At 44.2% G+C, this 24,115-nt stretch overlaps 3 protein-coding genes across 3 annotated transcripts in view; all 3 read left to right on the forward strand.

Annotated features, from left to right (window-relative positions):
* Window positions 1-10,425, forward strand: part of LOC131259173 (serine proteinase stubble) — a 55,683-nt gene extending 45,258 nt beyond the window's left edge. Inside the window, exons 9-10 of the mRNA XM_058260609.1 lie at window positions 9,825-9,974; window positions 10,111-10,425. Coding sequence (XP_058116592.1) covers window positions 9,825-9,974; window positions 10,111-10,245 — 285 coding nt within the window. The 3' untranslated portion in view covers window positions 10,246-10,425. The remainder of the gene's footprint in view (window positions 1-9,824; window positions 9,975-10,110) is intronic.
* LOC131259180 (small ribosomal subunit protein mS33) overlaps window positions 1-11,063 on the forward strand; it is a 162,771-nt gene extending 151,708 nt beyond the window's left edge. Inside the window, exon 2 of the mRNA XM_058260617.1 lies at window positions 11,054-11,063. The gene's annotated coding sequence lies outside the window, so the exon portion shown is untranslated. The remainder of the gene's footprint in view (window positions 1-11,053) is intronic.
* A 3,811-nt stretch (window positions 11,064-14,874) lies between these two features.
* LOC131258880 (uncharacterized) lies at window positions 14,875-15,851 on the forward strand. The gene is made up of 4 exons (XM_058260276.1): window positions 14,875-15,043; window positions 15,209-15,285; window positions 15,387-15,543; window positions 15,718-15,851. The coding sequence occupies exons 1-4, from the start codon at window positions 14,875-14,877 to the stop codon at window positions 15,849-15,851; spliced, it is 537 nt and encodes a 178-aa protein (XP_058116259.1).
* The last annotated feature ends 8,264 nt before the right edge of the window (window positions 15,852-24,115 follow it).

Genomic DNA, 24,115 nt, shown 5'->3' on the forward strand with positions numbered 1-24,115 from the left:
TTGTTGGCTCGCTTCCATGATATGATAATGGTTTTGGTCATTATTTCAATGGCCTTGCAACTTTTTTTTTATTTTTATTTCATCTCAATTGACTTTTCTGATCCGGTGAATTATCTTTAAGATCTGTTAAAATTCGTTATATACTGTTCCTAAAAGGTAGAAAGATTTATTTTCCTTTTGCAACACTCCACGATTGGTTTTTCGTTTTTCACCTTTTGAACAGCCCATGGATGCTAAACCATTTATTTGGCCAAGATTTGTATGCATAAACCAACGAACCGAAATAGATACAATTCTCTAGCGTGTGGCACGGGCCAAAAGCCAAACGCCGACCGAGATGCTGGTTCACGCCTCGCTGGAATTAATTAAGATCGTACGAGTGGGGAATTTCTAAGCTCGTTTCCACGTTTCGATCTTAGGTTAGTCCATTTTTCACATGCATTATTTTGTATGTGTGTGTGTTTGTGCGCCGAAGAAAGTCGTTAGCTGCCGCTCGTTTGTATGTATTAAAGCACCCCGATAACATCATCACGTCGGGTCGAAGCCGACGAGCTGATGATGGAACAACTCGAAACCTCCTGCCCGTCACTCGTCCATTTCGTCCGTTGGGCGCTCGGAATCGTGTTTCGAACTGATTCGATTTCCAACCGTAAGATGGCTGACACTTCCTTTGCTTTTTCGAGTTCACCAAAGGCTGCACGTGAGGGAGCGTGATTTGGGAAAGCTAGTGTTTCTACGTTGCGTTTTCTCTAGTTACGGAGAAGCTGCCCGCTCGGAAAGGGAAAGAAGGGCGAGAATGACTTTACGAAAGTCGTGATTTGTGCTTATCTTGGACACGAATCAGCCATGCTAAAGTTCGGTCGCACGCCAAGTTCGGGCAATATCTCACGTTAGTCGTACGAAAAGTTTTCCTTAACGACGAATCGATAGTTGCTTCACAGGAGGAAAAAAAAAATGACAGAAGTCAAAAGGCAGGGGGAAAATGAAATTCATCCTGGTTACCGGAGGAGAATGGGGACCGGTTACAACCGGCGCTAGAGTGGCCGCTAGTAAAAGCTTATCCGGCCGGCCTCCCACGTACCTACGGATACCTTTTTCGGAGGAAGCACGGGATGGGATGGCGAAAAAAGGATATGTTTTTCTTGTCTTCGCTCGCCCTTCGGTGCTGTACATTCGCTTCCTTCCGGTCAATCGTGCCCGGTGGCATCGTTTTCCGCTGGCAATTTGAGTTGTTTGCCAAACGTGATCCAATAGCTGTTTGACCTATATCATGACCAAAAGGGGCGGTGACACGCGGAGAAACCGTCCGTGGGAATCGAAGAAAGCATCTCGGAGCCAGATTGCATTTGTTTTCCCGTTTGGTCTCTAGCAGAGTTGCTGGGTGTCGGATATTGATTTCTTTTATGACGTGAGGGAGGGAGATCCCGGCCGGCCACAGCAAACACATATTTGCCACATTTGCTATTTATCGCAGTCCAGTGGCGTTTGACCGAGCGTTTCTAGTTAGCATCGAAAACAAAGCCAACACTTGGTTTACATTTCTTCGAAGTTCTGATCGAATTTTCCAGCGAAGTGTGATTGGAAAGTTGAAAGAATCCCGAATGCTAAAGTTACTAACAAACTCATGTTGCATATATAATTATTTTTTTTGAAATGGGTTTTGCAAAACAGGAAATATAAACTGCATCAGAAGTCATGATGTTTCTATTACATAAGCGTCCCACCAAAAACACCTTCATATAACCTTTTGTCCCAGTCTCAGGAAATGCCCAGCAGGTTCACTTGAAAAACACATTAAGTACAAGAACTTCTGATTGTTTCTTTGTTCGCGCTCTTTTTTTGCTCTCGAGGAACCATTTCCTCAAAATTGTTTTCCCTTTTCCCGGCTCATACTAGATCAATACCCTTAAGCTTACTTTTACTGAAGGCATTTCAGAACCCTTTGCTTTTAGCAAATCGCAACAGGATCAATTCATACCCACCTCAGCAACTCACTAACCCTAATGATTATTGTCGAACTGTTAAGCCTTTTCCCGGGAAACCCGCCCCCTCCTGCTGCTTGGTGATGAGGAGAAAAACGACGAAAAAGAATCAAATCCGCAACTTTTCCACGCGCACCCTGACGGTGTATTGGCTCCGTTGAGATATTTTCCTTTGGCGCGTAGAAACTTTTAAAAGCATTTAGTTTCACCCCGGCGACGAAACGGGAAACCCCGAGTGCGAGGCCAAAGTGAACGTAAATTTCGCCGGTGGTAGCTGAAACTTTAGCCCAAAACCGAAGTGGTGTTAATTGATTAGACTCGAGAGGAATAACGACGCCGGCGCCGGATACGCGGAAGGGCTAAGGTTGGCAGCGTTCGTGCAGCAAACTTTCCGAATGAGTTTTTCCCACCGAGATGCCCTCCGGGTTTGAAATTGATACCGGAATGAGTCGGTGCTCCGGGCGGAAGATTATAGTTTTTAAGTTTTCCCGCGAGTTTCTTAACGTGGCAAAGCGTTTTGAGGAAATTGCATGGATTATGTGTTGAATGAGTGTGCGTTGGAGTTGTTTTGCGAAACCTTCTCACTAATTGAAATGTAAATAAACGGAACGGTTCGTCGTAATGCGACAAAACCTTCCACTTATTATTGGATGAAATTTTCCTAATTAATTAAATTAAATAAACACGCCCGGATGGGTTTTTAAAATAGGCGATGTTAAAGGCTGCTATTTATGGCCATTTCTCCCCTGTCTCGTTCTCCGCTGACGCGTTCTTATCAAATGAAAAGTTTTAAATAATTTCATAGTGGCTCCTCAGAAGAAACCGGTGCGGTGCTTCGGAAAATTTCCAAGAAACGGTCCCACGAGCTTTCCAAAGATGCGTTGTGCATATTTCATTTCTTTCCGCACGGGTTTTCCATTCGACATGGCTTCCAGCGAACCTTTCCCAACCGCTGAGCCAGTGCCAAGGTTGCAGTGAGGAGATTCCTTACGGCGTAAAACAGGCATCCGTACCATCGAGGCACATGGGAAAAGGGAATTTCCTGCTTGAGATGCGTCAAGAAAGAAACCCCGCTTGTCTTTTTTTTCAGCCTGCATATCCTTCGGAATATTGCCAGTCCCTCTCTCTTTCTCTTTTCCCCGAGACTGCGTCCCATTTTTCTTCCCATTTTCAGCGCGTTTTCTTCCATTCATCCACACCCGAATGGCTTCCGTTTGTTCGTCGATGATTGCGGCGGCAAAGAATGGGCCCCGGGAATCATTTGGAGAACCCTTTCAACCTTTGAATTCTTCAAACATTCTGCCAGCGCAACCATTTTGTCGCTGCGGAATGCATTGTAATCAATCCGCTCGTCAACTGTGCGCCAAGAAAGCGAACCGTTCGTCGTTTTGGAGGGACTGGGGAAACCATTTTCCCATTTCGGTTGCAAAACTTTAGAAAGGAGTGAGTCAACTTCTTTTCTTCCGAGCGAAATGAGGGGGAAAAAAATGTTTAGAAAGTCGATGAAGAAATTTCAAACCCCCGCTGCCGTTGGATGGAATGCCATTGGATGGCTGTCGATAAGGAAAGGAAATAATGATAGCTCCGATCGGAGGAAAACTCCGCTGTGAGAAAATGAATAAATTGCTTCCCACATTGTTCCCTTCCCGCGCCGAATTCTGATGCCGGTAATGATGCTGATGGTTGGCGCAAGGACGGATCTTTGGCTGCGTAGCGTTTGGCTTGGTGCCTTGAGGAAGTCTTAAAGAATCCCCAAGTCCCCGTCAACTAATGGAGTTGGCTGAAGGTGAGATGGCAAATATTTTTCGTGACCTCATGAGCGCCCCATTTATCTTGGAGGAGATGAAATAAAGGAGTTGGCTTACGCACAAAGAGGTTCCAGTATGTGGAAGGTAAATAATAAAAATGATGTTACGAGCAAAACTGCCTGATTATTAAGGAGTTTAATGATCGAACTATGTTAATTATTATGTAACTAAATTGATTGCTATTCATGTTGAGTACAGTGAGAATAATTTAAGATATTGTTTAATTTGGCGATAATATATTGGAAAACAATAAAATAACCATTTAAACAAACTCACAATGTAAAGCGACAAAATGAGCAACGAATGGAAAACACCGTAAAGGAACATTTCTCCCCTGCAAGATCTTTTTCCGTGAGTGCTCCTCTGCAAACCACTTTACCACGGTGTGTCGCATTGACATCTTCAACCATCCATCTAACGACTTCAATAAAACACCGGCGACGCCGCACGTTTGGCCATTAGCTGCGAGAGCTAAGAGCTTGGGTGGCACCGATTGCGGGGGTTTTTCCCGCCACAAACGGCGCCAAGGGAAATTGGTGCGCCAGAAAGAGCGACGGTAGAGAGAAGCAGGAAAAAGCCATAATCCTGGATTACCGCCCGGTGGCCTTGCTGCAATCGCTTCTGCCGGGTGTCATAACTGGGTTGGCGAAAACCGAAAGCAAAAAGGGAAAATAGCAAGAGCATTTCCCACCGCATGGCTTAGGGAAGGGGTTTGTAGGGGGGGAGGGGATGCGGGTGTCGCGTGTTGGGGTTTTGCTTAAAGTTGTTTCACGCCATTTTATGGGCACCTCCTCGTGAACCCGCTCCGGTGTACCCTACCCTGCCTGATAGATAAGCGGGGCGCGGTTTTTGTGGGACACAGTTTTCCCAGATATGATAATTAGAGGGAAACAGCGATTGCTTCTCGCGCTAAATTTACCGAAAGGAGGAGGTTGGAAAATAAGGAGTGCCAAAGTGTTGCCGTTGACGCTCTTTCACGTAATTTTACTCCCCATTTCGATTCATGCTAAGCAGGATCAAATGGAACCATTCGCCGGGCCGATGATTATCAATCTTGTTGGAGTTTTCCGTTTGGCTTGAATACATTATCGCATCGTTTTATCTTTCGCATTGCGCGAGAAGTGGTATTTGTTCCATTTGATTGCATTATTTGATTGTTATCTTAATCTGTTATGCTGTTGTTTCTTTGTTTCAAATTTATACATTGTCGTAACGATTCGTCAAGCTTCTAAATAGTTAGGTTAACAAGTTATGAGAATTTGCAAAGCTGAAATGAATTATAATGTGTTATAAATTTAATTTAACACTAGGAATATTGTTGTGAAACTTTCGACAAATTTTATTTCATATCAATTCCCACCTGCATATTTAGAAGACATATTAGGTGAAGCTAGTTTTTTGTTTGATTAAAACGAAGTGTCACAACCTTTATCAATACATATGACAAATACTATATTTATCGTTTTAATATTCCCAGCTCCCAAAGGATAAATTGAAAGCGAAGAAAAACCTAAGCTGCCCTATTATTTGAAGAATGTTAAAAGAATTTCACCTTCCGAGTCATTCTTTGAAAATTCCTTCCTTGCGGTTCGGTTCGTGCCAGCTTCATAACTATTGTCCTTGGGTATGTTTGTTCGAGGCACTCCGGTCAGGTGTTGACTTCTTGGACTGGTTTTCCGGGAAACGGTATCCCACGAGCTAACATAGATGTTATCACGTGCACGTGCCCCAACCATTATTGACACCCGGTTGAAAAAAGGGACCTTCCTAAATTCCACCTGGATTGCCGGGCGATGTAAAAAGGACCTCGATCGTCGGCCGATGGAAAAGACCGGAATCACCTGCAAGCGAATAAAAAAGGAGCTTTTACGATAAGCTGCTAACCGGAAGTGGATTGAAAAATTTTCCAACAACGCTTTTATCCATGGTGTGACATAGCTTTCGCTCATTTTCTTGGAAAATCATGAATGTCTTTCAACACATTCCGGTGGAGCATTTCACCCGTGTGTGTATTTTTACATTCTTTCTTTCTTTCTCATCGATTTTGTTTGCACATAGCGACGCCACATGTGGAAAAGTCGTGCGGAAAGAAGGACCAGCTCGAAATAACTGCAGCTTTATGGGAATTTATGAATGAACACAAAATGGAACGTATAATTCAAATAAATATCTTCACATGGATACACACGGTATCTGATGGATAGCTTGCGTTTAGCTTGTTAAGGAATTGGAAACTTCTTTATCCTCAATTCGAAATGTTTGGTCCAGTAACGAAGTCGCTTCAAAGGTCCTTGAATTTTTATATTTGTGTGAAAAGATTCTTCCAGTCTTTGTGCACATCCGAGGGCAGATAGGACGATTGCCTGTATGAGAGCAGATCGCTATCAAAATCTGGACCGCAGGCTACCTACCGACCAGTATCAAAGTCTGGGGCATAGAGATTGCGGAAGTTAAAGAAAAACGCGGGCTTAGCTTCGAGCGACAGAATGATTTGTTAACAAAAAAAAAAATCTCGAACGCGTTGGCACCAGACGATGCTTTTAGTTTAGTGCGAAAGGAAAATCTTCCCTTGCTCCTGTATTTCCTTCACCTCATCTCTGGGAGGAAGGATAATGCAGCTTGAAGAGCCATCGGAGATACTTACGGGGTGACAATTTTTTACACGAAACGACCCCGCATTTCTGTAGTATTGATTTTCAAACGACGCAATTTTAAACGAACTGGATGAAAAAGACTCGTTGATGGAAAGAGCGTAGAGCTTTTCCTTTCGCATTCCAGAGCCTACAGCTGCCGACGGAGTGAACGATGGTACGATGTAATTTATCCGAGGCTCTGAAACACGTTGCTTCTGCCACAATCTTCGACTCCCAATCGAAGGTGTGGCTTCTACGAAAGCGTTATTTTTCCCCTCGGGGGACTAACAGGGGACATTGGAACATGATTTTGTGGGTTGTAAAATGGAGCTAAGAAAACTACGTGACTGTAAATAACACCGTCGCGAAGAAAAACGACCGCAGGGTGTCTTTTTTCTGGCAAGATAACGTTTTACTTTCGCAAGATTTCAAGGTTGATATTGTTTCGTAATTTTAAACAAAATAAATTTACTTTATATTGGCATGATTGATGGAAGAATGAAAACCATTTCAATCACTTCCTGATTAGCAGAAGCAGAAACTTTAAAAGTGTACCGACCGCTCGGCAATCAATTGAGTTCAAGCGACAATTGACGATGAAAAACCTTCAATCAATCTCGACCGACAACTTTGTTGACGCGTTTTTCCATTTGCGGCCTTCAAAAGCATCCATTTATCATGCACAAATAGTGAAACGTTCGCCATGTTCGGGAAATGTGTACCAGTGTTTGGTTTCGACGCGCGCGACACGATTTGGGAAGTGAAGATGATTGTCAATCGGTCCGAGGTGCCAGGAAAAGCCACAAACGACACACGATGGTCCGATATTGAATTACGGAGTATGTTTGCTTGCTTATGACGGATGGCGAAATAACCAATCATGGCGACGATCGAGCAAGCGATTTCTTTCCATTTTTTTCTCACTTTCATTTTTATAGATCCTTTGGGACGATGAGCAGAAGCATCGTGATATATTTTTCGCCCAAGGAGTGAAAGCTTCAATTCACTCCAGGCCAACCAGGGTTTGAAGAACTAAATCCAATTGGGCGAAGTCGGTGCGGTGCGATTGGATTTAATTGTTCGCCCATCCGAAAGCAATCAATCTTCTTGAAGCAGTTTCTTCAATCAGCGTGTCGGCGAGAAGAGATTTTCGTTCGATCCGAGTCATCGCAGTTCGCCCGGACAGCTTGGTCCGTGCACTTTCAACAGCACGCTGAAGCCAACCGCCACCAAAATGCTTCAGTTCCGTTTTCATCCGACGGCTGTAGCATGTCCCAAGTTGTCGTATTACGCCACGGTGCTATCATTTTCGCTTTATTATTATACCATCGCTCATAGCTGGGAAACTTTCGAACCCCTTTACGGCAAGAGTACCGCCCGGCTGAGGAGATTTTCCCATCCGCTACGATCGGTTCCCGAGCGTGGGATGTTGTCAGGGCTTTTAGAAGTTCCATGCGTCGTCGTTTTCAAACCGGTGTCTTCCGTACCGCGTCCTAAGGCCATTGATTGCCAGGATGAGCCCGGCGTCGAGTTCGGTGATGAATAAACGAGCCATCATTTGTCATTTTCACGGTAGCTCACTTTCGGCTTCGGTTTCACGACGTCCTTGGTTTTCAGCAGGGCGGACAGGTGCGTTTCGTCCTGAACGAAACTATCGTACCTGAAGGAGAGAGAGAGAGAGAAAGATGAAAACTTTGCCCACACTTTTCCCAATGCGGCCTACACCGGCGGACTTAGGGCCGGCGTCCTACGTGAGCCATTTGATGTGGATGCTTGGAGATGCCGATCCGAGCGTGCGGCGCTCGTCGCCCGAGAAACGAACGAAATATTTCGGGCGTCAGCTTATGCGGGTCTTGTGAGTTTTTGTGCGTTGTGCGTGTATGAGTCGATGAGTGTTGTTTCGGTAATCCTTTCGGTTCAAAGGCTCTGCTGGGGGTGTGTTTCTTTCTATAATGTTTTTCCTTGCCATCTGTATCAATGTTTACGGTTGTGTTTGCACGAAACCTGACTGAAACTTAAGGAAGGTCAACCCTTGGGGGGAAGATTAGTTGCAATGTTTATCGTAGACACGAGTGATAGCTTTCTCACACCAAAGGGGTGAACTCGAGGGTGTTCCTATGTTATTTAATGAGTCGGACTGAAATTGAGACAAGGAAAACCAAAATAAAAATATCATGTATTTTGTTTAGATAAAATATAGTGAATGATTCAATTTAACAAAAACATTCCAACAGAATAATTAGAAATTGTTATTTGAATAAATTTAAACTAGAAAATTTTATAAATTAAATTTCTCGGTTTCATTCCTTCGTCGGATTTATTTTGAAACCATCTCAAGAAAACCTACACTCCCAATAAAGTGTGTAAGTGTTTACAGTGTAATCATTGTGCAACTATTTGTAACCGTACTCGAGCACTACCATACGGCTAAGTGCTTCATTTATAAGGTTCGCCTCGCGACCCGTGAAGCGTCCGGTCGTAGAATCATTTAGCGCATTCTCTACACGCATCGGGCGCCCATGTGCCCTTTGCCGGGCGTTCCCGGAATGTACCATTAATTAAGCTTGATGTTGATTAGTTCCGGCCGTACGGGACCGTTGGAAGGTTGACCGGCGCATTACCGGCGCAGGCACAATGCTGGTTCGTGCCTCCGAAAAGCGATGGAAGCACCGGGCGCCTCCATGAGGCATCGATAGTTTCGCCCGCTGTTCATTGATAATTAATTGGTACCGCTCCAAGAAGATCGCTCCCGGGGTTTTCCGGTTGGCCGGCGAGGAGCCGGAAATTTCTCCGAAATAGATGCCTATCATTAATGTTTTACCCAGGTCCCTGTGGTTTCGGTGATGGGGGTAGAAGAACCGGTAGAACACTAATTAAAAGTTTATTGCGCGTATTACACAAGGGTTGCACAAAGTTTTCGGACACTTGTGACTTGTGAAGGATGGATTGAGTTGATCTAATTATCAGAAAGAGGTTATTTCACATATGCAGTGTTGGACGAGTTGTGAAGGCATTATGGACAAGGGATTATAAATCTTTTATTTCAAGTTCAACTTCAGTACGTTCAGAATACTTATGTGGCATAATAAATCTCCGGTTAAAGTAACGAACCATATGAAAAACAAATTTAAGTAAAAATGAAAAAAAAACCCACCAGCTGGGTGGAAATATACTGCCTGTTTGCCCTATCCATCGTTCGCCTTATCCTCGACCGGCGCAAACATTTCGCTGGCGCATTCTTCCAGCGGGTCAGATGCGTTCCAGCCCCTGAATTATGACTGCCGTTTATTATTCATGGGAAAGCATTTTGCTCCCATTTATTTCAACTTTCCCACCCCCGGCTAACTCATCCTGACGGTTTCGTTTTCCTTGTGTCTCTCCCCCTTTCACCCACCCCGTAGGTGTCCGTGCCGATAGTGAGCAACGACCGGTGCAAATCGATGTTCCTGCGCGCCGGTCGGCACGAGTTTATTCCGGACATTTTCCTATGCGCCGGCCACGAGACGGGCGGTCAGGACTCGTGCCAGGGTGATTCCGGTGGACCGCTGCAGGTAAGCGCCCGGTGCATTCGATGCGAGAAATATTACCGACTCGTAGTAGTTCACCTTTGGTTGGTTGTTATGTTTTTCTTTCGCTCGCTTTCTCTTAACCATTCTGTTTGTTTTCTTTCTCTCGTTCTCCACACAGGTCAAGGGAAAGGATGGGCACTATTTCCTCGCCGGTATCATCTCGTGGGGCATCGGTTGTGCGGAGGCGAACCTGCCCGGTGTGTGCACGCGAATATCAAAGTTTGTACCGTGGATCATGGAGACCGTTCTGTGATAATCTTGTGAGCGCAGTGGCAAAGATCGAAGGAAAAGTTGCGTCCAGCGATGAAATGGCGAGTGCTTACGGCGCCAACATCGACGCATGACGATAAACAGCGGGTACTGCCTTTTACTATAATCATGCAAGCAATACTTTAACGTGCAACAGAACACGGGAAGGTAAACTTTACAGACGGTAAATTTAAATCACTGTAAATAGCTCAGAATCATCAAGAAACCGTCATTACAAGTTAGTAGACATTATATTACAAACAATAGATATTTAGCAAAACAAAAAAAATCATACACACAACACGATAGCGGCACCTTCGAAGTATAGCAAAAGAGTTTAAAGCATAAGCCAAGTAATTTGGAAAAGGGACATAGTTTGCGAAACAAAACAACGCTAAAAAAATCTATCGACAATCTTTAAATAAAACGAGGTAACTTTATATGTAAATATAGCTGAAATCGTAAAATGGCGCGATGCGAAAAATACATTAAACATCGCAATGATCCACGTTGACTAAGAAGCCCTCGAGAGCAAATTGTTGTTCCAATCTTGCCCACTTGTTAGAGCGTCGAAAGTGATGTGTAAATAGTCGAAAATGTCTCTAGGCAGAAGGAAAAACCCCCCAAATGAACATATCAAGTTAAGGTGCGGACCTTGATTAGACCAGTAGAAAATAAACTTGGAAGCGAAATGCAATTGTACATTGCATAGTTTAACGATTTGTACATAGGGATGGCGCCCGTAGGCTTCTATGTATCGCACGGCCGAAAATCGGAGATAGATCAATTGAGGGAACTCCCGGACGCCACAGAGTATTTAAAATATTTTTAAACAAATTTAATATTATTTTACTGTTAGGCCGTTCATCATAACTATACCGTTGTTAGCGATCGTGTACGCTTGGCTTTCCTGTTAATAGCTGATTATTAATATTATTCCCCCCTCACTCCGGTGTATTTATCTCGCTGTTCCAGTAGTTAACGAAGTAAATAGTAAAATATTCATATTTCCAAAGAAAAATCCATTTGTAACTTGATGTTTTCATTTTAGAAAGTGTCCGTTTATGTCCGAAATATTTTAGCTTCTGCACAAAATGGTTTATATCATCCGAAATGCTTTTAGGTTGTTTTTATTAAGTTCTTATGTACGAGCAACGCTGTTCTTAACAAGATCCAGAAAAAGGACGAAATATTGGGAAGATGGATGAAGATGATGGTATCAACTTTCAAAAAACTTTAAGGATGGATTTTTCACGCTTCCATCTGGTTCACATTACGGTCCTTCGCATTTTCCTGGAGTAGGAAAAAATATTACTTATTATTTATTTCTTCAACGCCGTTTCTTTCTACCCCGTCTTGTAAACAATTGTAAGCGAAGGAAACCCTATTGAATGTTTGTCACGCCATAACTCACCGGAGTGTGGAGAGTGCAAAATAAATTATTTGCCGCTTTTCCATACGTTTCCCAGCCCTCATCCCAAATGGCATCCAAAACGCAGAAAAGGCTGCAAATCTTGTTTAACATTCATCACGAACAGATTACGATTTAGCGGATTATGGCGGGACGCGGTGGAAATCAAACGCTCTCAACTACGGGCAAAGGAGGGGAAAAGGATTTATCCGGCCGGCAACCAGGACAACCCCGTCTCGCGCGCCAAACCCATTTTTCAACCCCCTCCGCGGACACTCGAGCGAAAACGAAGAGTGCTATTTACAGAAGCTTCCGGTAATTTATTAGTTGTCACACTTTTGTTTTCCTTTTGTTCTGTGCTCCATATTTGAGCACTTGAGCGACGAGAGGCGGCGAATTTAGCTGCGAAGGATAAAAAGCCTCTTCAACTCTGGTCACCGAAAGAGCAGGGAAAATAAATTTTCGTCCCATTTTACGGTTATTTCTTCTCGGAGCTGTGTGTTTTTTTTTACCTTTTTCTCGCACGCTGAAAAGTGAACAAGAATCGAATTGCATTATGATTCGGCACGTCGGATTCTCGGAGTTTGGAAAGCTTTTTTCCACCCCCCCCACACATTTTCCACCCCTTTTCCCCATTCCGGTGCCGAAGGCCGAAACCCTTGGTTTTACCACACAATTAGGAAGCTGATCCGGCCTGGCGGGAGGATAGAGTGGAGAGGCTCGGCCAAAGGAGGGGCAATAAAACCGTTTTACCATCGTTATTTCGACTTGCACCGGTCCGCTAACCGCACTCTCCGTGCCCCTCCTCCCCCTCCCCCTCCCCCTCACCCGATTTGGCGCCGTACCAACCTTAGACAGTTTTCCTCCCAAACGCGGAAATGTGACGGCATCCGGCAGAGGGAAATTGTTTTTGTGCTTCCGCTGGCTCCCGTTTTGCTTACCGGGGGCCGACCCATCCGAGTAGTCTTGCTGTGGATTCGGTCGGCTGCATTCGGCATTCGCCATCATAGGCCAGCTTTTTCCTAGTTTTCCCCCCATTCCGGGAGCAATTGCAAGAAGATCAGGCGCTCGCCTTATGGCGGTGTGTGAATGTGATTGAAGTTTGTCTGGCTTCACGGGAAGGGTTTGTAAGGCCGGGTGCGGAATGGACACCCTCCCCGCCATCCCCACCCTAGGTCACTCAGCAGCTCGACTCGAGAGTGCATTGCGAACGGAAGACACAGGGTAAAGGTTGTTAAGTCGTTATTGCTTATTGTAGCGGTTTGTGGCATAGGCGAGGGGTTTAGAGCAATATTGCAACCCGGCCCGGAGCCATCCGGTCGGCATGGTGGTCGGAACCGTGCCAAGGCTACAATGTATCGACTCCGGTGGCACTGGATTACGGGACCGACGAGGCCCGACACATGCCGCACGGACTGCACTGGGCTCAAATTTAGTAAGAACAACCGCACAGCTGAGAAAACACGGCCTCGCAATGTGGTGTTGGTGGTGGTGGTGGCACGGCGACGCATTCGGTAAACAGGGCGGGGGGAAACCCGAACGCGGACGGAAACTGTCGGAAAGCCTTCCCTTTCCGGGAAACCGAAATATAGGAAATGGTATAAATTGTTCGGATGCTTCGGTTCATTTTGCTTTGCGGTGAACTTTTTGGCGCAGGTTTGGAATTCCTCGTTTGGTATCTTCATCCCGTTACAGACACTTTTCCGCAGCGCATGGATGCCTACGTTTGTTCGTTGATTGCAAGACCATTGGCTTGTTTTTTTTTCTTTTTTTTTCCCCTTGCTTCAGTATTCCGTTTGAACGTGTGTGCTTTGCTGTCGGTGTTTCACAATGGAGTTTTTATTTAAGAAATGTCCCAACAATAAGACTATCTACAATCGATATCGGTTGTAAAGTCACGTATGCCGCTTTTTATGTTCTTTAAAAAGAGTTCCGATTGAGATTGGGTTGTGTTCGAGTTATCTTGCATTATCATAGGTGGATGATGTAGAAAATAGATAAACAAGCTGTTGATTGACCGTTGTCCGCGGGAGAATTGACTTTAACTAATAGTACGAAGTATTAAAATACGAAAATTAAAAAAAATATAAAAAGTTTATCCTGAAAACAGTTCAAGATTTTCCTATCTCATGAAAATGGAATGTTGGAATGGAGTAAAAGTTTAGTTAAATTCCCTTTCATCCGTTAAAGTGCAACAAAAAGTAAATTATTATTGTTAGAAGTTCAATAGTTCTCAACTCTTTGGAAATCTCTTTTGACCATCTTGCACTAAATAGGTAAGTAATTTCAAACTGTTACGTGCTTTGATGTACTTTACTTGAATCACTTTATTCATCGGGATTTTTTCTTCTATTTCATAGTAAACAACCAAATAAAATAAACTAACAAGTTTGAGAATCATTTACCTTTAGTCAATCGATTTTAAAACGGCGTAAATGCAACACAATGATGATTGAACGGTTTTTGTTTCATTTTTATTTGAATGAAATGGGTTTATTTTTTTATTATAACAAAATTTATTCTGTTTTTACTCTTACTGTTTTGACTGTTTTATTTTGAAAATGTTGGTGAGGCAACGTTAATGGTGAACGTCGTTTTTCATCCTTTGCCGAGCGTGTTATGCAAACTATCGTTGAAATTTTGTTTTCCTTCATTGTTATGGTGAACTTCTCACATTCGTAACGGATTGAATCCATATTTTGCACCCATCCGTGGACCGTCACCAATTAATCACCACTAACGGACGTTACCGCAACTCGTAAACTTACCGGTCCGACTCTGAATGGAAGCTGTTTGGATGCATTTTGTTTACGAAACAAACCGCACAACAAACGGTAATGGCAGTCATCATTTTCTCGTTAACCAGAATATAGGAAAATTTTGCTCGCACATCATCACCTTTCACCCCCAGATTCCACATCTCTTTCGGGGCAATCCTTGTTCGAAATCAAATAAACATCTCGCCGCTCGTGGGAGGTCACCGGTTTCCATGGGGTTGCTTGTTGCCAGGGTAACATTTTCGCAGTCATCGAACTGCCAGCGATGGATGCCATACGGTGGCGGGTTTCGAGAAGGAAGATGAACCGTTTCTGGCGTGTTGACGATGAGAATTTCGCTTCAGTATTCGTTGCGTCTTTCTACGAGATAAGTTGTGGAATCAATCGAAACCGTGTTTGGCTTCATCTTTTTCCTCTGGATAAATCGTCAGCTAAAACGATAGTTATGTGTTCCGGTGCGACATTTAAGGCGCTGTGCTATTTTTATGCCGGCTGCAATATGTTCATGTCAATCACTGCCATCATGAATTCCGGCCGAGTGAGTGATATAATTGGGCGCGATAATTGCACCACGGATCCGGATGCAGCCGAACCCGCACCGATTTGCAATCAAAGTGAGTGCATCGTAACCTGCCACAGACGCTGATGTGATGTATTGAACTGACGTGTTCGTTGGTTTAATTTTTGGTTGGAAAATTAGTGATTTTCAGAACGATGATAATGTACTGTGTTGTTTGTTGTTGAACGGTCTTTCTATCCTTCTTTTGTTCCTACTTTAGTCACCTTTGCCTTTCTGGTTTTCGCCAGTGGACTTGATTGCTTCATGTCGTTTGTGTTGTCGGTGGGAATTATGTGGGTAAGTATCGAAGTTGCTAGCCGGATGTAAAATACTGAAGCGCATTTCGCGATCCAACCCTTTTCGTGTGTTTTTCCTTCTATTATCCGGTCCTGGTGAAGAGAAAAACGCTTCTCTTAAAGCTATACATGGTGCACTTGTGGAGCCACATGGCGTTCTGCTTCTACTGCTGGCTGGGCGTCCTGTTGGCATTCCGAGGTGCGCTCGCCTCCAGCACACTCCTGTTCGTGTGGGGCGTCGTGTTGATCCTGGCCAGCGGTAAGTTTGACAACTTCAACCCTCGGGCCCGTCCCTCCCCACGGGTCTGCGGTGCCAGGTAAATTAGAGACAAGGATTAAGTGATTTATTTGCTTACCTTACCCCCTTCCCCACACCCCCCCGGTCATTGGTTGATCACCGCCTCACATCTCTACCGCATCGCACCGGTGTCAGTTTACTTCGCCATGGAAGTCTGGATAACGCGGGGAGCCTACGAGGCCGTCCGGCAGGAACGTGCTAAACTCGAGCGAGATACGACGGCCGGCGCCGGTGATGTGCTGCTGAGTTTGGGCGGATTTATCTCCTAAGCGCCCGGAGTCGCCCGAGGCGATGCGGTGTGAAGGACAACAAGGACCAAGCGGAGCGCGATGATAAACGGCTGAGCATGCTCATGCTCTTCCTTCTCGAGGGTGGTTAACTTCCTGCCGTTCCGTTCCGTGCCGTTCTAATGTGCCCGAGCCCGACTGTGTGTTCGTGTGTGTGTGTTGGTAGCAGCGGTAGTGGTTGAATCAATAAATTAAATCGGTCTCCATGCGGTTAATCCGCTGCACGGGAGCTGGTTATAATGAAGAGCAGATTCAAGTGGACGATAAAGAAGATGGAAGCACTGGTGCGTGTTCGGGTGAATATGTTTTGCGTAAGCGAAATGTGAAGCGTCACATCATCATACATGGTGCTTTGGTAACTTTTCTAGTTCGATAAAATTTATGCTAACAAATTATATTTAAAAAGAAATGTGCATTAATTCGCACACAAGGGGATAAAAATTAACCTACTAAATTTGAATTGGCAAACCGGAAAACGTAAACACATAATAAAATTGGACATATTTGACAATGGAAATGAGACTGTGTTTAATAAATAATAAAAATGTATTTGTTGAATTTTTATAACAAGTTCGAAGCAAACTTTTTTCAATGGAGGCGCCCAGTTATTCACGAAAAATTTTATACATATTTTGATGTTTTTTTCCTCTACTTCTTCTAAACACGGTGAGTCACCATCGGATAACAAACGTACATAACAACACAGATTTATGATTCCATTTGCCATCGATGCGTGCTAACATTTTGCCCCCTTCGTCTATCTAGATGTGGGGGAATTTACGGCTCACGTTAAGCGCTTCGTGATTCCAATGGCGTACCTCTGCCAACTCCGAAGCTGACCGCGCTGTACTATCCGCATTCATACATTGCCACCCGTATTCATAGCCTCGTTACGGGGGGCTGATTTTATGAAATGGTTGTTGGACGGTAGTACACTCCACGTGCTTACGATAACAAGCAATGGCGGTGAGATTAGAATAGGTTCGCTGAGATGAGACGCGAACTAACGAAGTGTTGCTCGCCATGGCAACATGGCGTGTTAAGGGCACTCTAGCCATTGCCTGCTGGAACAAAGAGTTCACGCCAATAGTCGCGGATATGTGATTTTCGAGTGGACGGTTGCAAACGGATGAACTTATCGATGCGATGGTGGAAACCCGATGGAGACGCTAGTGTGAACGAAACAGAGCGAGAACATTCAAACAGGCTCGGTTTGCTTGATATCTGACCGATATATGATGCAGCGGAAATTGTCTGACCATGCATGGTCGCTATGCAACCGTCGCTTGCTTACATCGCGTGAGTCTGTGAGAAAGGACTTTGCAGGAGCGTGGAAGCACTACAAAGCAACCCAAAAAGCGCTGATAACGAACTAGCGAGGCACGTGATTCAATGCTTCGTGTCTTTGTTTATCTTTTCCGGAGCCATGACCAACGAGAGAAGCCGAAAGGACGAACCACTTTCCGACGCGAGAGTGAACCGAATTGTCCACTCTCGGTGGGCCTTGTGAGATGTTGTGAGCTCATTATTGCATCATGATCCCTTGTCGAGTTTTGATATCATTCATCTCACCTCAATCATCTCATTGCAGCATCTCATCTGTTCTCACTTACATTCTCTCGTTTCCCACCCGTTGGGAAACCGTTCAGTTGTCTTATAAAGAGCTCCGTCCGAGTCCTCGCGAGTCACAGTGTTTAACTACGCGTTGTGCGGAACGGTTCGAAAGAAAACGTTTCATCGACTGTTTGATCCATTCGGAGTTGGTCTTGTGCTGGTACGTGTTGGTGAAGCAAAAAAAAATATGGTGAAAAACAATAACGGACAATGAAGCGTGTTTGAAGCTTCCGAATATAAAAGAGTTATGTGTGGAAAGTGGTTTCACGGAAAATGCACCTGATGGGTAGCACTCTTTGACTTCATTTCCCAACTCGTTAAAATATACTCTGCATTCATCAGCTGCAAAGAAAATACCCAGTCGTGTTACAATGCTTTATGGTGTCACGTTTTTACTGAATCAATAGAACTGGCTTCTCCAGTTAGTGTTAAAACGATATTTTCCAATGCATCGAACCGTGTACGTGTGTCTGTATAATGATGGTTGTTCGCGTGCTTGGGAGTGTCGTGTGTACACATCAACACCACACTCAATGACATCTGAAACCTGTCGCATTTCAACTGACGCTATCCTTTCTCGTGATCTGCATGCGTTTGCTTGTTTTTTTTTTTGTTGACATCATACCGACAGAAATCTCAGAACCCATCACGCACTCACACCACCACCGAACCCCGAAAGCCCATACCGCCCGCTGCGTCAATTCGATTTCAGCTCAACATCATTCCGCTTCTTACCGACACCTTGGAGTAATTGGAAAACTTGTGCACTCGAATTCAGCACATATTCAATCTTCAGCCCAGACCCTCCACTCGTGGTACATCCTTTTCTCCCTTCTTTCGCTATCGACAGCTTCCTGCCAGTCTTCCGTGTGGATCGTTTTAACTTGGCGTTGAGGTGGGCGAACGCTCGAAGGTAGCGCGGGATGACTTTTGATGTTTTTGTACATCCCGGTGTGTCTTGTCCCTTACAAAGCAGCCAGGAAAGTGCTTTGATGTTTGCACCCACCAACCACAGCGTGGAAGATGGGAAGCCAAATCGAACGGTGAAGTCATGTTTTAGTGGGGAAACTCCTGGGGTTTCCACATTATTTCATACGAAGGCCTTAAGCTTTTAATGTAGACTAAGATATTTGATTTTTCTAGATATCCTATTGTGGTTAATATGTCAACGTTTAAAACTCTCGAAAAGCATATTCTAAACAATTGCTAAATTTGAAAAGAAAGTTGACGAAGTTGAGAACGATATAGGTTTAATCTTATTTTAATGAATTTATTAGCAAACTTTAATCATCCTCAATGATTATTTTCATACGGTTTTCCGGAACGACTATGATATGGAACACTGTTGATAATTACCTAAATAACATGGGGTAACTCTTAACTCCCCGAGGTCAAACTTTTTCCTTCTAAACAACAAAACGTAGAACGGGATCTAATGGAGGAATTAGATGAATTACCTACTTGTGGTCGTAAGGCACGGGCTGTTAAATATCATAACGATTTTTTGTCGGTAAATTTTGTGCTACCCAAAAGCTAACGCCTCTTTTTAGAGGTCCTAGGACGAAGAGCATCTTTGCTTAATATTGTTTCAATATAAATACCCCAAGGTGTTCTTTTGATATGGGTTTGTTAGTTGTTTGATATGGGTTTGAGCAGCCAAATAAAAATGATGTTTTTCAACTGCTGTATCTCTTTTTTATAGCATTTTCATCAAATCAATGGTTGATTGAGCTGTCGTTACAAGTTAACGTGAATTCGTTATTTATTTGTGCATTCTTTTTTAAATTTAGTATATTTTTCGCAACAAAACTTTAACAGTTTTACATGCTGCTTAAGTGACCTGCCTTAATCTGTCGGTTGTGTTTCATGTTTCTGCAATGCATATCTATCTTAACGTTTTCGGGATCAACAACACAGCAAAGAAGAATGTGGTGGACAGAAAGTGGTGGCAGAGAGGAGACAAATGTCTCTTCAATAACCAGAACATGCTGATATTCATTATAGAACATCAGACAGCTTGTTAGCTTAATGAAGGTGATGTCCAACGGAAACGAAGCCGTTCCATCAAGACGAACGTTGTCAACCCATAGAAATGGAGCGGAAACTGCAGGCCAAAGTCTATCCGCTTACAGCAGGCTCGTGCAGACCAAGCAAGCAAAACCCCTTCACCCCAAAGGATCCGGTCGTGGCGAACGCTGCGAACCGGCGGATGTTCCGTGAAACGCTGGCTTAATTATTGTTTGTCCTACCAGCACCATTTACTGCCGCGTCTGTCAATCGGCGGAAAACCCGCACTGTCCGGCCGGTCGGGCACTAAACGGCCACGATGATAACGATGAAGATGTTGCGGGGCCGCCGCCGTTCTTTTCCTTTTTTGTTTTGCTTATCTACCTTTCTCTCGTTTGCCTTTTATTTATCGATGTTCTGTTGGCCATTTCCCGTTTGGGTTCAATTATTTTCTCCTTGTGTAGCTTTTCCCTTTTTTTTTGTCGTTTCTCGTTTTTCATCTTCATGACCTTTTGTTCCACCTCACGTTCCAATGCGATCGGCATTGTGTTCACCGGTTGGACCGGCGGAAAACTCTTCCGGGCATTATAGCGGTACGCGCTGGGTGACAGCGAAAGGTAAAACCATGTCACGAACCTACCACCACCACCACCACGGGATTGCCTCATTTGCAATGGAAATTCAGCCGCGAACGGCATTCAACGATTCGCGGCCCGTCAAACCCTCCCTTCTCTCTCGCTTCGCTTGAAGTTTTGGGAGAGGTGAAGGATTTGTCCTACGGTATTTCCACTGTGTTGCGCCTTTCATTTTCCGCCTTGTCTCGCCGAAAACCGATGGCAATCGGCCAAAACCATACCACCGGGAAGCTCGCGAAAGACATCTCTAACGAGGAATGAAAGAAAAGTGGCCTGAAAAGGAAAGGAAAATCCCGAAGTTGAAAAGAACCCGCCTTACCCGACGGTACGGCATCCGTCGGACTGTCACCCTTTTTGGCATTCGATATGCTAACGATGATAGAGGAGGCGGCCGCCCGAAGCCAACGAACACGCTCTCGAGCACTCGATGGCGTCAATGATGGCGGTGAAATGTACGAAATGTAAATTGAATTTGCTCTTCATTAAGTGTTTGAAGGAAACTTTAAATTCAAATACCCACCCGGGGCCATCGGGGAAGGCGCTCATCGTAACCGTTTCATCCGAGTTCGACAAGGAAACCGGAAACGAATCAGAAGCGTCTGACTTCGTTCGGGAGCCACGCGGTGAGGGACACCCTATTGCATGAAGTGGGTGTTGGCAGTGAAGCCTCGGAACTTTCCGTTGAACTCACAATACAAATCCCCTGCCATTTTTAACAGCCCCTGTCCGGTTCGGTTTGGGAAATTGTAAGATCAACAACCGGCCAGAATTAGTCAACACAAACCTCGGCCAGTTTTAAGTGATTAGCACTGTTTACCCCTTGTGCCGCTGTTGTTGCTGGCCATGTTGTGGCTTGAAGTTTGAGGGGGGTGCTCTTGGGTGGTGATAGTGAATATATTTTAAGCTTTCATAGCGCCATCTGCTTGGAAGGAGCGACCCGCGCTGGAGTGAGCCGTGTTGAATTGATTGAACTGTCACGGCATGCTCCTTCCGTAACGGAACGCTGGCATATTTTACTATTCAATTTAAGCCCGGCTTTAAATCATCCGAACCATTTTTCGGCCCGGCAAAGCGGTAGGCAGGAAACGGTAAGCTTCCGTCGATGTAGATAATCTTGAACAGAAGCAGACGAGCGCTTCAGCAACACTTCGCCCGGATGGAACTGAGCTTATTTAAAGCGAACAAAGCGATGGGAAGCGAAAAGGATGAACTTCACCCCGTTACGGGTAATAATAATGATGTTATGTCATACAATGAAAAGGTCGATGGGTTAAGTTGGACGGTGCGGGGAAAACTTTTCTACGGCCACTTCCTTTTTATTTATTCAATTGTTTCTTCTTTCTGTGAGTAGCAAAATTCCGTCTCCCGATCGTACAGAATATTCTTGTCTGGAAGAGCGCTTTCTTGTTTTCTTTTTTATGTTTGAAAGTTTTTCTTTTCAATAATATTATTTAAATATTCAAATTTTTTATGGTAGTAAGCACATTAAGTTTTGAATACACATAACTCTAAAATATTATTTTTTAATTTCTTTTACGGTGAAATTTTTCCCCTAAATCAACCAAATCAACCTGAACACGTTGACTGGCAACTGTTTTTAGCACACGTTTTAGTGCAACCTTTTTTCAATAAAATTTGTTCATAACATTTATGAAATCGATGGCTTTTGAAGGCCAAGCAAAGAGTTAGCTTCCCAATGAACTTGTTTTTATTATTACTATAGTTTTTATGTTGCATTTTCACTTATTTACGGGTAAAAAACATTTTAGATCTAATTGCTGCTGTCACCCATTTTGAGTGACGTGACAGTAAACATATTAATTAAACATTGGCTTGTAGGTCGAAAACTGTATCCCGTCAACGGCAAACCTAGACGGTGCGTAGGTTTCTTAACCTCTTAGTTAACGCACCATTTGAAGCTTCGTCGCCCCGCACTTAGCTTACGAATGTAAAACACTAATCCTGCCCACATCAGCAGCCTAATCCGCGGCCGTGATTATTCACCTCAGCTCGGTCGCATTTTGTTGCTGGACGACCATATTATTTGCTCATCCCGGCTTGTGGCTGTCTTTTCCAAGCATCCAACATGCAGAGATGAATTTCTCCGGATTCACGCACACAGACACAAAATGTCACGATGTTTTTCCCAGCAAAGTCAGTCATATGTGCGAACGATAACGTCAACTTTTCCGACAGTTTCGCAGTGTCACACATGGCCCGCGAGGTGGCCTCATCTCCGACGATGAGGATGAGGTTGCCACTTTCCGCTTTGTTCTCTGTTCTGGCCCCGCTTTTCCGGCTGATTTTATGATTCCGCGCACGACTAGAGTGCAAATAAAGGGCCTGGCTGGCTGGGGGAGGGACGAACAAAAAAGCGCCGATAAAAGTTAGATCTTTTCCTCTTTCAGCGCTGAGTCGGCGCTCATTTGTGGGAGCTTCATGAAACATTCAGCACGCGTATTTATCATTGCTTCCATTGCCTCGCGCCGACGGCAAGGTACCGGCTTTGTCCCGCCGCGTAACCGTGATTGAAAGTGCAAACTGAAGCGCCGCCCGGGGGTCACCCCGGTGGAATAAAGATGCTCGTGGCCGGCCGTGAGCGTTTGCGTCTCGGTGTCGGTGAATTAAAACTAGCAGCGAGCGTTTTGACTTTCCCCGCGAAAGCACGAAGGCAGCAAAGGGAGGTTTTGTTCAAAGTGGTATGACAGTGAAAAGGATTCTGTTAATGAATTTCAAAAGCATCCACCATCTTCCAACGCTTCGCCGGCAGAGTGAAACACGGCGTGCTTTGAACCAAGGAGACGATGAAAATGGAACACAAGTTAGAGAGCGATATCATCGTGGGCTACACCTGAACACACACTTCTCGGTCAGAAGTTTCCCGCTCCAGCATTGACTTTCGTTGTGTTAAAGTTAAAGTTGAATTATTCACCTCGGTATCGGAATGGCCAGTTATAATCAAGCATCCCTTGCAATAACTGGTTCAGGCAAACTTTCGAGTGCCCAAAGTAAATAGTTAGAGTACCATCAAAAGCAATAAATTTATGAAGCAATGTTGGAGTCCAAAAATCCTAGAATTCTTTCGCTCTGGGTTTATGTTTGGTTTCCAGTGAAACCATTTAATGTCCCATTCCTTTCCAATTAAATTATAAATATAAACAGCTACTAATCGATAAAAGTGGTCACTGCTTAATGATGGGAATGGCATTAAACATCATTTGTTTGACGGAAATTTGATGTTTGTTGTAAATAATGTTCCATTTTGATGAATAATGAATAATTTTCAAATATCAAATAAACTTCCCTCCCAAAAGTTTGATATCTGAAAAGGTGGCCGACCAATCATATTATATTACCATAAATCACAAAACCCACTTGCTTTAAGCGACCATCAGACCACGTACAACTAACACGCCGGGAATTGCACGTCCTTTCAAAGTAAGATGTAACGAGCCTATGTGACATTTACGGCTATATTCATTTGTGACACATTCGGGGAATGTTTAAACACCTACAACCTTGCGTCAAGGTGACAAGTAAGAGTGAAACAAGTTGAAAAAATCATGCTTGGCAACAGAAACGCACGTGAAGTGCTGATCCGAAAATCAGTTTTTCGAGGAATTCTGATGCCGGGTCTTAAGTGCAGGTGATGGAAACGAATGATTTATGGAGCGTATTTGAGCATATCTTCAACCTTTGTGTAAGTGGCACGATACCAAATGCTTTTGATCTTCCATGCTTTAAAACTGTTTTCGGATACGCTGTTGCTTTCGCTTCGTCCAATCGAAGGGCATAACTTGTGGCTCACCTTTGCGTCATTCGAACGATAGAATGCGTCAAAGTTTGCAGTTTCTGTTGTTTTTACCTGTTTTAGTCAATTACTGTCCACGAGCACTGCAAAACGAGAGACGTCAACTAGCAACCGTACCACCGTGCCCCTTTTCCCTGTAAGTTCTCACCTGCAACCGGCTCCACAAACCCATCGCAAGG

This window comes from Anopheles coustani, chromosome 3 (assembly GCF_943734705.1).
Source record: "Anopheles coustani chromosome 3, idAnoCousDA_361_x.2, whole genome shotgun sequence".
NCBI classification, from domain to species: Eukaryota; Metazoa; Arthropoda; class Insecta; order Diptera; family Culicidae; genus Anopheles; species Anopheles coustani.

Coding starts and splice junctions, on each gene's coding strand:
- LOC131258880 (XM_058260276.1), top strand. CDS start 14,875: ATGTGTTCCGGTGCGACATTTAAGGCGCTGTGCTATTTTTATGCCGGC. Junction 15,286..15,386: donor TGTCGGTGGGAATTATGTGG/GTAAGTATCGAA, acceptor GTCCTGGTGAAG/AGAAAAACGCTTCTCTTAAA. Junction 15,544..15,717: donor CGTGTTGATCCTGGCCAGCG/GTAAGTTTGACA, acceptor CACCGGTGTCAG/TTTACTTCGCCATGGAAGTC.